An 18,204-nucleotide genomic window follows, 5' to 3' on the forward strand; every position below is an offset into this window, starting at 1 on the left:
CACTGAAAAAGTTAAGCCCTATACAATATTGTTAATCCGACAGGTATCGTGCTGCTAGCTACTGTGACCAACAAGCTAACATCCATGTGTGTTTATTTTGAGACCATGGCAACGGTCGGTGCTTCGAGGCATGCGGGTCGTCCTTAGTCATGAGCGTGTCTGAAATAGTGAAAGACTGACTAATATTCCCCGTTTGTCTGTTGTTTATAGAATAAAAGTCATTAGCACCAATTACATAGATCAGGAGCAGATTCATTCCTGTCACGTTTGCCCAAGGGCCCCCGGGAGATTATGGCCCCTGAACAAAACAGGCAGAGGTGACAGGAGAGCATAGTCTTGTAGATTCATTTGTATTAAGTTAACTGGGGCGTAGCTGGGAAACCCCATTGGGTCGGGACCCTGGTATCGTGGCCACAGGTGATCCATCCTGAGAACCGAACCCTCGCTGACACACAGAGGAAGGCTCACAGCTTTCAGGGCAACAACAAAACCTGACCCTTCGCTGCCACGGTAACCAGCCACACACAACCAAGCCAAAAGCTACCCCACAAGAATACTAACGACTCCAAGAGAATCAGTAGACACCAACTAGTTTGGAGTCTAACTGAATCTAATGTCAAACTTTGCCAGGCGTTGTAGTTATTTCATGACATTCCAGCATTAATCTTGTTGTTTTGGTAGAAGTTCAGTAACAGTATCACAACGAGTGCATTCAATTAAATTAATGATTCTCTTCTAGTAGTAACTAGATATTCCTCATGGTTTTTCTGGGTAAGGGTTAGAGTAGGTAAAGACCTAGTTTATTGGGTAAAAATTCTGCAACCAACAATCAGGTAACCAAATGAATGCAGATGCTTCCATGATGGATTTATTTAATGGTTTGATGATTCTGAAAATGATGTAACGCTCACCGCCAACTTCATCAAAACACCAAATGAGGGACTATCCTTTGGAAGAATGCTGTTTATCCTTGTAGTAGGAGTAAGAGTTCTACAGACCTAAAAGCAGTTTTGCAGGCTCATGTGTCCAAACACCCCACTACGATCTTCACATTTCTAGTTTCAAAGTTCATTCAGTAAATTTCCTTTGGAAAGAGTCATTGACAAAATAATCTCACTCAGGCTTCATTTAGTATCTGTTCTGGAGCTTTTGATCACATGTGCTGCAGACGTAAAGCTTCAGAACAGATAATAAATGGCAGCCTGGTACCAGACCTTGGAATCAACGCCTGATTTGTTCAGCAATGCAAATATCTTTGCCTTTGTATTCACTGAGGAAACAATCAACCGATTTGGGTTTTATATTTGGGCTCAAGGCAGTCGACGTTTAAACGCAGCTGTATTGGTTGGTGTTAGTCAATTTACAGAAATATAAACTCCGTCCTGTAAGAAGTGGATCACACTTACAGGAAGAAGTCACTTCGTACAGGAAGGATACCAGTTCATGGCAAAGCAAAACAAAAACCCCTACCAATAAGAAACTGACACACATGAAGATGTCTTTAGGTAAAATGAATGAAGCATAAAACAGACTTGAATATGAGTAAATAAGTTGCTTGATAAATTGCTTGCTGTTGGTAAAGTCCACATATATTCTGACAGTTAGGAACACAGCGTACGCTCTCGCTGTCCTCCTCGCCCCTAAAATGCTCTTCCGGTTGAAACGTCACATATAACTAACACACATGATACTGCTGAGTCGATTAAAAAATATAGCAGAGAATAGAGGAGAAATCTGATTACAGCTGCATTTAAACACGCTTTACACTAACCTGGTTATTCAGTGAATGTAAATGTGGTCTCGAATGTTCTCTGATAATCTGATTCCTCCAAATAATCTGATTGTCTTGTGTGAGTATACAGATGGTGATTAAATAACGGTGTCGTGCTTCTTCATCACAAGGACACAAGGGTTATCCCTGTTTTCCTGGATGAGGGGAAAATACTAAAACTTCAAACAGAGGGTGAGACACTGTGCCCAGTGGAAGCGTGGGGGGCCAAGCCTACACAAACAGACAATGTTATCAAGTCTCACCAGACCTCTACAGTAGAAAACGTACTATCAGAGGAGGAACTGAGGGGAGGACTGAGGGGGAGAGAGTGAATTCTCGATGCTGATTTGGCACTTTATCCAGGTCAGCATCGGACCGACCAACAGTGGAAGTCTTTCATTGAGTGAGTGGACGTATGGACGGTGACTTGATGATCATAATGTGTGTTTCCGAACAACCTACCAATTAACACGATTTCTAATTCTTGCAGTTACAATCTGAAAAAGATGCACAGGATCCCAAAGTTTGTCTAAAAGAAAGTTCCAGAGAGAGTTTTTCTTTCACAAACATTCATCTGATGAATGCACAACAAGATGTAGCCACTTCATAGGTTCATGACATCTAGCTTATGTCAAGTTGGTGGAAAGGAGACTCTCATCCTATTTGCGAACCTTAGATTCAGGAGGAACCATGTGAATTCCATTCTGGTCATGGAACAGTGGGCCAGGATATTGTAGTGGTCATGGGATTTTGGTAGTCTACATGTGTTTTATGAACTTTAATAAAGTTGTGATACCCTGGTGTATCATTTAGGGCGGTCATTCCCAAAGACTGGGTCGCAGGCGTTTTCATAATTTCTTCCATAGTCCTTTATTTAACACATATATATCTACAGTTCACCTTTGGGTCACCTGAATTTTCGTATTGTAGCATACGAATAACAATGAATCCAATACAAAACGCTAGCGTACAAATAGAAAGAATGAGATAGCCTGTTAACTCTACCTCAACGCATTTATTTGGTCACATTTACAAAGTATTTAACATGTGTATATGTCTTCCATAACACATGCATAAAAGAAAGTAATTTATCAAACTTTTATCTCCTCTAAATGGCTGGTATACCTATTCAAGTTAGCTGATGAGGAAATGGCAGTAAAGATGGTCAGGGTGCTTCAATTATGTACAAATTCGCTCTTTTAACGATTTATAGATAATGCCTGTTGTGAATTGGTTTGTCATTTTAAAAAAAGATGTTGGGGGAGCTGAAGTAGGGAGTGCCGGCTCTGTTACTATGGGACGTTCTGTCTTTGTAAAACTGGAATGAGAGTCCAACGTGCTCTCAACTCATTGTCAATGATTCTGGTTGTGATCTTCATGGACAGAATTCCAGCAACGCTTAGGCGAGGGTAGAGTCCTGTGTGGTGGCCTCAGGTTAGCTGGCTTCCTCAAACTTTGACCTCGAGTCCGCACTGAGAAGCTTTGTAGATGTTGTGAAGCGGCGGAGGTCAGCACCTACCAAGTCCGAGGCCAGGGTACCCTGCAGGAAAACAGGTTCGGAGCGAGTCAAGGCTCCTAGTGAAGAACTCCTCGGATCTTGCTGTTGTTCATGAGTGAACGATAAAATCTGGACACACAGAGACAGGGTGAGGAGTTCCGATGCCCACAGGGAGCTTGAAGCAGAACCGTTGCTTCCCTGCGTTGAAAATAGTTGGTTGGGGTGGTCGTGACATCTGATTAGGGTGCCTCCGGGGTGCATTCCTCTGGAGGTATTCCAAGCATGTCCAACACTCGGAACACGCAGGTGGAATTACATAACCTGTCTGTATTACATATCCTGTCTGGCCTGGGATCACCTTCTGGATCCCCCAGGAAGAGCTTGAGGATGTTTTGTAGGGAGAAGGACATATGGGCTGCTTTGACACCTCAACCCCAATCATTTCAACAGTGGAAAATGGATGTATATGTATATAATGAGCATTCCGCAGAGCGAGCATTCGATCACGGCCACTTCCCAATCCCTCTCATCCTCAGTCATGCGTCCATTTTCTCTTTGAGTGGGTGCCAACCAGGGGGCGAGGGCAAAGGGCCCGCCGATACGACACAAGGCAGCAGAGCGGAATATGGCAGCAGTGATCAGGGCGAGGAATGATGAGGAAACAGAAGAGAAGAGGAGGAGGAGCAACATCGTTAGCATGGGAGAGTTGGAAGTATGACCCAGTTACTCACAATGCCTCCAAGGGTGGAGGGGGAAAGACAAACGTGCAAAACTCACGTACCGACACACCGAGGTCCACCGGGTTCTACGGGAGAGGCCAAAGACAAGCCCGGACATGCCGAGGTTAGGTAGCCACCGGCACGAGTTTGAGGCGTTCACATGCACAAAGCACGAGGCCGAGCAGTGGCAGAAAAAGATCTGAGGCCACACACCCTCAGTCCGGGTTTTTCTCGCTTGTCGTGACCTACATTCACCATGTCAGAGGAATTAAGGGGTTTGCTGCAGACGCGTTTCTCTCGTGACTGACAAGCAGCAGACATCGAGTCCTGTTTCTCTGCCCTGCGGTTTCCCCTACAGCTGAGTAAGCTGTAGAAACTGTTATGTATGCCACATATGAACAGATGAAAGAGAAACTTGAGAGAGAGAGAGAGAAAAAGAAAATCACAAGAAACGAGTCACCGTCAGAAACACTTTTCTGCAGGGTAGACTGAGTTGAATTCGTTAGAACAATGTGACGAGGCGAGGATGACAAAGCGCCCCCCCCCCTTCTCTCCCGTCAATACCAAGAGGCGTCAGTGTCACCGTCAGCAAGCGGTGGGCTGAATCAGACTTTTGTCAGGGTGTCAGATGGGAAGCATGTTGGGAGTAGGCTGCTTAGAGATCTGCCGTTAGGGCCGTTTTATCAGGAGGCGTAACGCTGTGGTTTGGTTAACGTGCCAGATTGACTAAAAGCTGACACTCGGAGGGCCGATTCCCTCCCTTCAATCCTCATTCCTGCTGCTTTATTGTTATTAAAAAAAAGGGGGACAATGGGCGAGCAATGAACAAAGGGGGAGAGGAGAGATGACGGATGGCAAACGTTTCCTCGAGAGAGATGGAGCAACATCTCCAATTCTAATGGGACAGGAGCGGGGCGGCTGGGGGGTCAAAGTGGGGTGAGGCCCGGCAGGGGATGAAGGACAAAGTGTGTGTGGAGGAGGTAGAGGGGGGAAGATTTGGGGTTATTTGCACCGTCACGGCCCTCACTTAATTTCCATAAATGAATCAGGGACGCGTGCCCTACTGTGTGTGTGTGTGTGTGTGTGTGTGTGTGTGTGTGTGTGTGTGTGTGTGTGTGTGTGTGTGTGTGTGTGTGTGTGTGTTGTACTGGCAGATGCTGTCTTGTTTGACAAACGTCTTCAGTCCATGACAGCAAGGGAGCAGCTTCCAACACATTTATTTTTGTCCGGGGAAGAAAAACGCATGAGGCTGCTTTGGATGTATTTCTGGAAAATCTGCCGCACACCAATCATGTTTGTGTTTCTCTGCTTCAGATGCTTTTCCAGGAGTGAAAACTGAAGCCCGACTGGACGGGCAGATATGTGGCTAGTAGCCGTAATGATATTGACAGACTGCGGCTCTCACGAGAAGTTGGGACGGCTCACTGACGCATCTGTGTTCACCATTAGAATCTATGTAGAAAAACAGGACAGGAAAAGAGCTTTAAAGAAATAGTTCATTGAGTGTTTTTGAGTATCATTTGTCTCAACTACCCAGTAAAAAGTGATTTACTATGATAGAAAGTTGAAGCAAGTACATATATTTCCACTTTGAATCATTATACCTCCAATAGTTTGCAGGAGTAGAAGACGCAGATGGTGCTTTAGCCAACAATTACAATTTAAAGAAAATTGCTGGTTATTAGTGTGCCCTTGCGGCTGACAACAAATGTAAATGTTCCACCCCAGTGAAATACGGCCTGACTAGTTTGAGCGAGTTTAACGCTTTGCTTCATTTCAGTTTCAACTGACAAATACATCTTTTTTCTTTTTTTCTTTAGCTTTCACTTGTGTTGCATCACAGAAGATTGGCTGTCTGCTTCTGCCTCCAATGTTTGTCTGGTGTTGCCATCTAGTGGACATATATGGTACTTATAAATAAAGCATCACATATGTGGTATAGGCTCAGTCCATAGTTTTTCATCTACAACCAGTTGTATCTAGCTATGCAGAGAGTTTCATTCATTTTAACTCTGGATAATTCACATAAAAAACTAGCAACAGTTTAAGTTTTAAAACATATTGTAAAAATTCTCCATGACAAGTCAAGGTCCTGCATTCAAAGACTAACTTAAGGCTTGGTTTTATGGCCTGCAGCTTAAATGTTTTGGTTCACCCTCAAGTTTCCAAAGCCAGCAGGCAGCTGTTTTCAGTAAAGAAGAAGAAAAGGAGGAGGAAGAGGAGAAGAAGAAGGCATGCTTTGAATCTTAGCACCAAAGCCAAATTAAAGCTGTTTTCATATCATCAGGCCCTGGAAACAGTCCTCTGTGCTTTAATCACCTCTCGGCTTGTATACGGTAATTCCCTGTATTTGGGGTTGACCCATTCAAAATACAGCTGCTAGACTTTAACCTGGAACACAGAAAAGACATCTGTCCGGTCTTGGCTCACCAGTCAAATAGAGAATTGATTTTAAAATGTTACATGCATTATTCACAAAATACATTGTTGACCTGCTAAGTGTATAATCTTCAGCTCCATGGCTCTGAAATAGCCTCCCGTTCCACATTAGTTCCGGTTCCACCATTGTCAACTTTAAATATAATAATTCCATTTTTTGGCCTTTCATTTGTTGTTTTACTGTAATACATGGTTGACTTTTATGGAACTTTTCTGTCTTTAATTATGTATATCTGTATTGACAAATATCCTAACCCATCTGCCTCGACTGGAAAGCCCTTCTCATCTTCACATCTCCTGTTTTTAAAAGTATTATATAAATGAACTGACTTGACTTTCTTAATCCCTAAAGGAAATTCAATTGTTTTCACTATGTTTTTGATGGGGGGTAGCATGGCAAGAAGACTAACGAGACATCAGTCCACAAAATGTTTAAACTATACCACTTCTCATCAAACATTGTAGTTTCTGTATCTTGAATGGCAGGGTATCGCCCAAACCAAATAGGTGAATGTGTAATATTTATTATGCTTGCTATGTTTTATATATAAGATATTGTTTATATTGTTTTACTTCAATGATTTGTACATTTGTTTTGTTGATGTAGTCTTAATATTTGATGACAAATGACAATTGACGGCAGGGTCATCCTTTAACGGCATCCTTTAGCGTCGGATATTATAACATGGTTGCTATTTATGATTTGGTTATTATAAATAATTGAATTAGTTTTCAGCAACATCACCACACACGCAGGAAAGGATACATTGTTAATTGATGATTGATTGTGGACTGATGTTCGTTGAGTCTTTTCATGAATTGCTTCAGTCAGGGTTCCCCAATCAGATGTCATTCGATCCTGGCTCCTAACCGTCCATGCTGATGTGTCCTAAATCAATCACACTTAACCCCAAAGCAGCAGTTCCTGTGATGTATTTATGAATGTTAGTCCTGATGGGCAGGTTCTTGCATGGTAGCCCCTGTCATATGGGTGTGATTGGGTGAATGATTAGTAATGTCAAAGTGTTTTTGAGTGGTCGGAAGACTCACTTATACATTACATTACAGTCCATTTACCATTTAATTGTTTTCTGCGATTTACTTGATTTCATGAATTGTTCCTTTGTTCTTTTCCTTTATAATGTCATTATCACTTGGTGCTAACCCCTAACTAACATTCATGCCGTAAATCACATCAAACTGAATTACAAAGCAGCAGCGATTGATGATTTCACTTTGATGAGTGCTGCCATCGGTCCTTCTCTGACACACCACGGGCCACACTCGCTCTCTAACTCCTCTGTCTGCAGATGGTTTTTGATGTGTCCGCTCTACACTCTCACTTGACTTACCACTGATGCAGTTTATGACACAACTGCAATAATACCATAAAGCACTATAAACCGGACAATAATTCACCAGCCCGTTCCTGCCAAACAATGCTGTACTTGGTGTTGATGGAAAGTAGGAAAGTGAATATGCAGACGGGGGGCAGAGTCGGTGAGCCGCAGCACGTAGAACAGGGTTATATAACAGTGGTGTTAAACAATGACACAAAGGCACCTGACCTCCCACTGTACCACACCACAGCTGTGGTCTGCTTCACTGCCCTCCACATAATAATATCCTAATTCTAGGAACACACTGGAAGTGGAAAAATCTGTCACCGTCTGACAGCGGAAAAGTTTCGTTTATAACTTTTCGAGAGACAAAGAACATTTGTTTTAGTTTCCCCGAGTTCAGGCATGTTGCTGAATGAAGTTTGAAAATCCTGTTTATCATTTTTTTTCTTCCTGTAGAATCAATACAACAAGGTTTACTGTTATATATATTATTTATACATCATATATTATAACTCTACCTAAGCTGTGTTTTGGTCTGCTCATACAGTCTGGAGGGTTTCCATGAACCAGTCTGTCCTTATCCGACCTCTGAGACTCTCCTCCCCTGTAGCTGTTGGCTACCTAGAGCACCACATACCACCCTCCACAGGCCTGCCCCTGGGCTCGCCGCCAGCAACTTTCAAATAATGGGGGCCCGGTGCCAACCTGCACTTGAAAAGTAGTTAGTTGGGGGGGGTTAAAAGGTTGCAACTCAGCTCTCGTTGTATTTATTTTACTCGCTTCCTCACACACTCCCATGTCCTGCCCCGCTGTAAAATATAGCCCCCCCCAGCCCCGTGTCCTAACGGGACCTCACCTAAAGGGACCTCGTCGTCTCAGCTCTGTCTGTGCTGGAAAATATGGAGGGAGTTCAAAGGGTGAATGAGAGACAGTAACTCAACTCAACCAGCTTTCTCTTTCTCGCTCTGCCAGTCCAATCACATGCTTTGTCAGATTGTTTACTTGTATGGGGTTGATCTCCCTCCCTCTCTCCCTCTCTCTTCCTCCCATCCAACCTCTCTCTCCTCCCACCCACAAGTTGGTTCCTCCTCAGTGTTGTGTGCGGCGATAAGAGCAGAGACGAAAAGGGAAAGACGGCCTAAACAGCCCTTCTCTCTCAAGATTCTGCCTTTTTTTTGGTTGTTGCTGCTGCATTTTCTGATCCTGCAGGTTCACTCTCTCTTGCGACTACAGTGAGTATTTATCTTCGCTGAATCACATAATCAGACTATAATGGTGTCGGTCAAGGAGTAGATGACGGAGGTTTAGACTCCCCGCCCCCCCCCGACCCCCTCCCTTAACCCCACTGAGCCAGGGAGAGTGGCGGACGTGCAGAAGAGACAGTAAACTGTGAAACTGATCGGGCTGAGAGATTTGTGGAGCTGTATAAAGTTAGAACAGGAAGCTAAATAAAATGCGTCAAACCTGATGGTGCTGTGTTTATACCAGAATAAAAGCATGATCTGGTGTTTAGAGAGGTTGCTCCAGACGGTTCCATGCCATTGTTTAACCTGCAGGGAAGACACGTATTCCTCCCTACTGAGAGAAAACATTGTTCCTTCCAGTAACTTCTTGAACATAACATAAAAAAGGGGACTGAATAGCTGAAAGTAAGTCACTCTTACTCTTTGTCCTTAAATCAGATAGTAAGCAGGTCAGAAGTTTCTGTTTACTTCTGTCCGTTTAAGGTCAGCTCGGATTCTAAAATTGACTAAATGCCAATTTCCGCCATTTTCATTTGCTGTGTGTGTGTGTGTGTGTGTGTGTGTGTGATAAGCTACAGTAAAACAGGTGAAAGGACAAACACAAAAGCAATATGAGAGAAACTCTTTAAACATAATTATGCAACTCATGCATTTCCTCAAAAATCAACGCAGTATGAATGCACTGTTGCCATGCCATAATATGATCTGTTGCACAGGTACTTCCAGAGCGTTCTACTTGTATATAAACATACATAGCTTAACGGCAATTCCAGTATTATCACCCTAATCAGCCATTTCCATCCCTGCACAAAATCACCTGGTATTTATCACTTGCATTTACAGCAATGCCCTTTTCACTGGAGCATACATGATGAAGCTGCACTAATGTATAGTGTGATGTTTTTAACTGAACTTCTGTTTTTTCAAAAAGGTCATATCTGAACTTTAAAAAGGTCACAATAAGGTAAAGGTGTTGCTCCTGCTTGGCTTTTAGGCCCCTCCCTCCTCCGTCCCTGTGAAAACTTTCATTTTGTTTTAGTGGTCGGCTTATTCACTGCTGTGTATTTAACTGTAAAGACTAATGAGGGAGTCAGACTGGCTGATAACAGATTTGGCATCCATGCAGGCCACCTTTACAAAGCACTTAATGAGATCTTCTGATTCACTGTTGTGAATAACATTAGGCGGACACATAGGTATGTCCACTGTTTGCTTTTCAGAGACAATCAATGGCCAATTAAATAGTAGAAATGAATCAATACATGTAAATGGAGAGTTTTCCTTTTTGTCAGTGTGCAATAGATAAAAAAAAAGAACCTTCTTGACTGTTGGTTGTGGTTACTGCCCTTCTGAGAGTCTTTAAATACTAAATGTTTAGCATTTTCTATTTTCGTCCTGCTTAAAATACAGTTATCTTTGTTACAGAGTACTGTAGGTGGACTTGGCATTTACTGCAAAAAAGCACACGTGCAAAAAAACCATTAGTCAAAGAAGCATTTGTATTTATTTATTGATGAACTTGTACTTTTCTTTCACTGACCTGTTTCCAGATGCTCCACCTGATTTCGCGGCGCATGGGCAGCCTGGTGGCCAGGCGCGCGACAGCGGCCCTTACCAGCAGCAGCGTGAGGATGTCGAGCCACGGTAACGGTTCCATGACCTGCTGCCAAAGAAGCCAAACCATACATACTCTCCGTGTAGCAGAGATATCTTTATCTGATACAGTCTGGAAGACGTTTTCAAACGTTTCTCCATAACGTCCCGGGTCAAAGGTCACGACATCACAGGTGGTCTCCTATACGCAGGTGTTGTGACCCATCAGATTCAGGGACCAATTAGGATTTTATTAAACCATTTATCGTGCTTTAAATTAGATTTACAGTAAATCTATTTACTTAAATACAGTACCTGAGTAAATCATTTACTCAAGTACTGTATTTAAGTAAATATGTGAGGTACTACTTTATACTTGAACTCCACTACATTTATTAGGGAAATATTGTACCATACACAAAAATCATTTGACAGCTTTATCTACTAGTTGGGCTACGTGGTGGGTTAAGAGTTTGGCGTACAACCCCCCCCTCCCCCAAAATAGCTTAAATATATGATATATTCCCCAACATGATATAGACTTAGAGCTGAAACTATTCATCAATTAATCCAATTATATGAAAACTCATATGATAGAGAACATTTTCAGCAGAGGATCCATAATGCAAATAACAATCACTTGCAGCCCTGTACACAATAGTTAAAGATGATTTAGTACCCTCTGAGCCACAGCTGCCCCGTATGGTAACCGAGTATTTTTACAGTGTGGTATTAATACACTAACTTAAGTACAGTACCTGAATACTTCCTCCACTACTGGAAACTTTATATGTTGATAGCAGGGGTGTGAACAGGTCTTCAACTGTAGAGCACTAACCATCGGTCAATATCTGAATTACTTTTTTGACTAGTTAACCGAGTGTCCCTGAATCTGATGGGTCACACAATTTGGTGTTACACCAGTACATATATATATATTTTTAATCAGTCTAAAGTGGCCTCTAACCAGCAGATGGCGCTGCTGTAATTGGCATCGATGACAGATGGTCCTCGGGGCCATCGTGTTTGACACATGTTCCCACTTTCTAACCAGGGTTGTTGTTGTTGTTTTACTGTTCTCTTGACTGTTCGTTGTTGCAGCAGTTGGTTCCAAACGTGACCCTTCCTGTCTCTGTCCGTCCAGAGGTGTCAGGGGCAGCGGACATGTCTCGGCCGATGTACTGTGACCGTCTGGACACCCCTCTGCCCGACAGACCCTACAAAGAAGAACTGACAGCTGCTGACAAGAGCCTGAAACAGAAGGAGAAGGGGCCCTGGAACCAGATGACCAACGAGGAGAAGATCGCCTGTAGGTCCCTCTCTACTCACAGGATGAGACTGTTTGGCTGCTCACTATTAAGACAAAAACACAACAGGTTTGAAAGGCATCTAAAATGAAAACACACTTTAAATTCATAACCCAGGATTAATTTTAAACCATAGGGTAACCAGTGGTGAGAGTAACTGAGGCAGAAGTACTATTCCTACAGTAAGTACAAATTCAAAATGTTATGCTACATCTCGAAGTGGATGGCGACACACCACCTGAAGCTCAACCTGGACAAAACCGAGCTACTGTTCCTCCCGGGGAAGGGCTGCCCGCACCGAGACCTGTCCATCACCATTGATGATGCCGTAGTGACGCCAACTCGGACTGTGAGGAATCTGGGTGTGACCCTGGACGACCAACTGTCGTTCTCAGCAAACATTGCATCGGTCACACGCTCCTGCAGATTCCTCCTCTACAACATCAGGAGGATTCTCCCCTTCCTCACTGAGGAGACGGGTGCTCATCCAGGCTCTGGTCATCTCCCGCCTGGACTACTGCAACTCACTACTTGCCGGAGCCCCGGCGTCGGCCATCAGACCTCTGGAGCTTGTCCAGAAAGCTGCAGCACGTCTGGTGTTCAATCGCCCCAAGTTCTCTCACACAACTTCCCTTCTCCGTTCTCTACACTGGCTCCCTGTAAGAGCTCGCATCCAGTTTAAGACTCTGGTGCTAGCCTACAGGGCAGTGAAAGGAACAGCTCCTTCCTATCTCCAGGCCTTGGTCAAGCCCTACACCCCCGCCCGACCACTTGGCTCTGCTGCCTCGGGGCGATTGGTTGCCCCGTCGCTCAGAGGTCCCTGCAGCCGATCCACCCGGTCACAGCTTTTTTCTGTCCTGGCCCCTCAGTGGTGGAATGAACTCCCCACTGACGTCAGGACAGCAGAGTCGCTGCCCATCTTTAGGCGCAGGCTGAAAACTCACCTCTTCAAGAAGCACTACCCTGAGCCTTCCTCGTAGCACTTATTGCATTCGTATTAGTTGTTGCACTTACTGTATTCGTATCAGTTCGCCGCACTTATTGAATTCGTATTCGTTTACTGCACTTATCCTATTCGTAGTAGTTTGTAGCACTTATTGTATTCGTATTAGTCTGTTGCAATTATTGTTTTCGTAGTAATTTGCCTCTGCACTATACTTTTGCTCTGGTTTATGCTTTAAGATGCTTGTTTAAGAAAGGAGATGCACTTATGACTTCTGGTGACTAGTAGTTCTCTTGAATACCTATGTTGAATACACTTCCTGTAAGTCGCTTTGGATAAAAGCGTCTGCTAAATGACTGTAATGTAATGTAATGTAATGTATATTTCCCCTCCACTACATTTATCTGATAGCTTAAATTTATTTTACTTTGCAGATTAAGATAAAAAAAACATGGTTATAAAAATACAAAAATAAATTATACAGTCAATTAAACCACAGAACAATATCATTATTATTAAATCAAAGATCTCAACAAAAATGGAGAAGAGGGACTTATAGTCCGACCATTATTAGACATTTTCAAACCTTTTTTGTTTCCAAAAGGTGCTCGATACAAAATTAAGAGCGTAATTATTTCCTCCACAACATGGTGACGGCTGAGCTGACGGCTCGCAGCTAACAGTGCAAACAGTGCAAACAGTGCAAACAGTGCAAACAGTGCAAACAGTGCTGAAAGAGCGAACAGTGTTAAACATTGAGGGGGGAACAGGAGGGTGGGAACTATCCCTAGGTGACGGTGCTGTGAGTCAGGACGCCGTTATCAGCTGTGACCGCCTCATGAGCGCCGTGCAGAGCTACATTAGCTAGCCAGTGGGGTCCGCCGGCATTCTCTGCTCAGGGAGACATGACTCAGCTTTATTAATGCTCTGAATATCAGATTGCAAACGTCTAAAGATAGAAATGTGGATAAGAGAGGCCATGAAATGCGACAAGGTCGAACCAGGGGACATTGCAGCTCAGTCACTATTCAAACTTTGTCACGATGTTGAGTTTTATTAATTAAAATTAAATCTCCCTGTTTTCTCTTCTTGACTTCTTGACCTCCATCTCACCCATCTCTACTGTCCTCCCCCCCCCCCCCCCCTACAGTGTACCGGCTCATGTTCTGCCAGACCTACCCAGAGATGAGGCAGACGAACGTTGAGTGGAAGACCGTCATTGGGACTTTCTTCATCTTTTTGGGCTTTACCGGCCTGATAGTCTGGTGGCAGAAAGTCTACGGTAAACCTGCCTTTAACACTCTTAGGAGGGACAAACCCTGTCTTTTTTACATCCCACAATGATGGTGAAACCTTTGCTTTTTCACACACAACCTCACACACCTGGGGTCACTGCCTCTCACTTGGCACAGATCCTTATTTCTCACAGCAGACATTTTCACTTATCATAGCAGGAAACAGCTCAGCGGTGACTAATGACATTACGGCTGGCCCTGTTCCTTTGAAATGTCCCAGTAAGCCAGCATGTGAGAAACCAGAGCCCTGTAAATGGACTTCAGGCTTTTTGAGATACACCAGTGTTTGACGGGTCAAAGAGAGAGTGAAAGAGAATAAAACATAAATCAGATGCATAGTTTCAGCAAAATTCAGCATCATGCACTTACAAACTGCACTGTAGTCAATGGAGGTGCTATATATGTCTCTACTCCTTGTTTGCTGCAGTCTACCCTCCAGCTCCACTGACCTTTGAGGCCGAGTGGCAGGCCAAGCAGCTCCAGAGAATGCTGGACATGAGGATCAACCCCATCGAGGGCTTCTCCGCCAAGTGGGACTACGAGAAGGGCCAGTGGAAGTAAAGAGGGACGGCTGCAGCCCAGACGGCGCAGAGTCCGGACCTGTCTCCCCTCAGGTTATTGATGTGAAGCCGCAGTTGAAGTCAGTCTCAATTTGAATGTTGTGTTGTAACTGATCGAACCACTAGAAGGATGGCGCTCATTCATTGTCAATATCCTGAGGGGTCGTGATACTCTGTGCCACCTCCGGCTCTCAGCTTAGGGGCCTCCTCTCCAACCACTGCTGCTTTCTGTCACGGTCCGTCCTGTTGAGAGCTTATATTAATAAAGTTTTCCCTATGCTTCTGTCCAGCTCTTTATTATCCGGAGAAAGCTGTGCTCAACTGCTTATCTGCTTCCTTCAAACGCAAACAGACAATAAATCTTCTTCAAGAGCTGAGAGAAGATATTAAATGGATTTTTGAAATACTTGCTGTTGTTAAATTCGGCCTCCATTTACTCAAGGATTTACTCCATTGTAAAAGTAACTTAAGGATCACTTCTGAATGTTATAAAAAAAATGTTTTTGAGGACCACCTACTTACAGAAATTTCAAAAACGGAGAGAAAAAATGAAATGGGCTGTAAACATGCCTCTGTAATCTCTAATCACTACCTGCCATTATGAATCCAAATGGTATTCAGGGGCCTATTTCCTCCTGACACGCTATGGAGCTTTTCCTGGTACAGGGGTGTCTCCCACATAACTCTTTTCTATTTAGAAATAAACAATCCATTTTGTGTCACTGCATCAAAGGGAACGTTAGCTACCACGTTTATTTATTCTAGAGTACAAGTATACTGTAAAATCCCCAAAATATTGTTTTTAATTCTAATCTAACATTTTGGCAGTTACTCCACAGCCCACTAGATGGCACTCTGAGCCCCACCAGTGCCCGGTGGTTGAGAAATGCTGCCATAGACGATGAATGGGAGACTGATGTTGTAAACCCACCCAATGTTTGTTTTCTTTTTTATACCTAAATGAGCTTTATTTTATTGTTTATTGTGCTCTCAGTTGTGAAACAAGAACATGTAGCCAGAATATTCCCCTGGGTTCTCTTTGTCCTCTATAACATATTTTCCCAATTCTGAGGAACACATGACCTTATACACACATTTTAAGTTTTAGCACTCTAGTTTGGGATATGGCAGAGAATAGTTTGAGTTTGCTAATGATTTTGGTCCTAGACATCAAATTTTAATTCAAAATACATAGATAGAAGTTAGAAGTATTTTATAAAATCAGGTTTCATTTTTCTAAATTCCACATACACTTCTCTGTTGCCTCTCTTACTTCAGTATTTCCATCGCCGCTTGCATTTCATCAGCTATTGGGACGTGTTTAAAAAAGACCAACCTGAAGCCAGATTGAAATCTCAAAAACTGCAAATTAGATTTCTATGAAATTTTCTACAGACGTGCATGTTCCCCAGAGGATGAATTCCGAATTCCGACTCCACGCTGCTGGAGGCCTAGGCCGTACTGCTGGGGCCCTCTGGAGGGAAGACGGGCACAGAAGAACCTGAACCAGGAACGACTGCTGCAGTGGAATGAGAGGCTTTCTAAAGGGACTCCGGTGCTCCATAAACACCACCGCTCTCGTCCACAGCTCATTGCCAATTAGCAAATGTTAACTTCTGCAGCAAAGAGCAGCACACTAAGGCCTGCTTAGCTATTCCCATTTCCTCACTCATCAGTCAAGCACTCATTTTGTGCATAAAATCTGCTTTCATCCAGCTAATTTGAGAATCTCTTCATGCTTCATGAAAAAGACACGGCAGACTCAGTACATCTTCCAACATTGGCTTTATTAGATTCAATGTAATTTAGCATTTTACAACGGCATTCTAAGACATAGGAACAGACCATTGGACACGGTTGCAATCTTTGACTGCGTAATTCTTTATGGCCAACAGGAGTGAGCCAGAGACCGAACCTTTTTTGAAAATATCCTCTCACTTTGTTTACATTTTTCTTGTCTAATGGCAGTCCAATAATCCTACGAAAAAAAAAAAAAAACACACACACAACGAATGACAATGCACACCAATGCAAAGATGGAGTTTAAGGCCATTTTAAGGGGCACAATTATGCTATTTTTTTTTTTTTACACCAAATATAAATAATGTTTTTAAAAGCCATCAGTTCGGATTTTCATTAAATATGTCACTAAGCTAAACCACTAGTCTAATCGGTTTAAATATATATATATAGGGTTGTGCCAATGCTGTCACACTTTCTTCATTTGTGTGCCTCTTTCAAGAACGTTTTGACACACACACACACACACACACACACACACACACACACACACACACACACACACACACACACACACACACACACACACACACACACACACACACACACACACACACACACACACACACACACACACACACACACACACACACACACACACACACACACACACACACACACACACACACACACACACACACACACACACACACACACACACACACACACACACACACACACACACGGGGGTACTTGTTTGGGTGAGGGCCCGGACAGCACAGGAAAGCCTGCGAGCAGCTCCTTGTTGGGGCTTTCTTTTTTTTATTTTTTTTTTTTTTTAAACGCTAGAAAAATATATTTATATACTGTACTGGAATGTATGAGAGTAGAACCTTGGCTAAAAGGATGCTTGAAGGAACACAAGCATTTGGAGGATTGGTACTCATCAACAGTCAAAGAAGTTTTTATTTTATTTCATATTTTTATGGGTGAAATATTTGATCCAGGGTTTTACAGTTTAGAAAGAGAGATGGAATCTATTTGTTTGTAGATGTACATGCTTCTGTGAAACCAGTCCCTTCAGTAAGTGTGTACTCTCTGTGGGGGGGATGCTGTGAACAGAGAGGAGTCCCCCACCACCACCACCACCACCTTCCCAGCAAATGAGTCGAGCTGCCAGTTGTTTTTCGCGTGACAAACACAACTCCTTTGTCTTTCAGCTTTAAATTGGAAAAACAAAAAAAAACAAAGATGTGCTGCTGCTCCCCCCCACAGACTAGCACTGGCATGAGTGTGTAAAGTTACAAGCGTGCGTGCGAGCAGCAGGTGGGACAGCTGTGACTGACACACGTGGCTAGGTGCGATGACAGCCGAGGGATCGCAGAGGAGGAAGAGGTGGAGCCGGATGGAGAGGCGAAGAGGAGGAGAGAAGGATGCAGGTTTGACAGATTGGAGGTGTCTGGGGGGGGGCTGTGAAAGAGATGGGTAGCTTGGAGTGAAGGTGTGTGAGATGAGATGTGAAGGTTTGGGAGTCTGAATGTTCCGGTCCTTCAGTCACTGGCGTAAAGCGAGGCGTTTTGACACGTTTATAATCAAACTCTAAAGGACATCCGATCCGGAGCCGAGTCGTCTCCTCAAAGCTTCCGTCAGCTTGCTACATAAATCTTCGGCGTTCCCTCTGGTGAAGCACGACTGCGTCATTGAGAGATGTAAGATTTGACTAATGGCTCTTACATAAAAAAGGGATGATTA

General features: G+C 43.5%; 1 protein-coding gene across 1 annotated transcript; it reads left to right on the forward strand.

Annotated features, from left to right (window-relative positions):
• Window positions 1-8,820: 8,820 nt before the first annotated feature.
• On the forward strand, window positions 8,821-14,991 carry LOC129099671 (cytochrome c oxidase subunit 4 isoform 2, mitochondrial). The gene is made up of 5 exons (XM_054609004.1): window positions 8,821-9,002; window positions 10,565-10,658; window positions 11,752-11,916; window positions 14,008-14,139; window positions 14,580-14,991. The coding sequence occupies exons 2-5, from the start codon at window positions 10,565-10,567 to the stop codon at window positions 14,711-14,713; spliced, it is 525 nt and encodes a 174-aa protein (XP_054464979.1). The 5' UTR covers window positions 8,821-9,002; the 3' UTR covers window positions 14,714-14,991.
• The last annotated feature ends 3,213 nt before the right edge of the window (window positions 14,992-18,204 follow it).

Source organism: Anoplopoma fimbria, chromosome 12 (genome assembly GCF_027596085.1).
Source record: "Anoplopoma fimbria isolate UVic2021 breed Golden Eagle Sablefish chromosome 12, Afim_UVic_2022, whole genome shotgun sequence".
Classification (NCBI taxonomy): domain Eukaryota; kingdom Metazoa; phylum Chordata; class Actinopteri; order Perciformes; family Anoplopomatidae; genus Anoplopoma; species Anoplopoma fimbria.

Bases quoted from the DNA above. Each gene is read 5' to 3' on its own strand.
- LOC129099671 (XM_054609004.1), top strand. From the start codon at position 10,565: ATGCTCCACCTGATTTCGCGGCGCATGGGCAGCCTGGTGGCCAGGCGC. The intron at 11,917-14,007 runs GTAGGTCCCTCT...CCCCCCCTACAG, and splicing joins CAACGAGGAGAAGATCGCCT to TGTACCGGCTCATGTTCTGC. The intron at 14,140-14,579 runs GTAAACCTGCCT...TGTTTGCTGCAG, and splicing joins CTGGTGGCAGAAAGTCTACG to TCTACCCTCCAGCTCCACTG.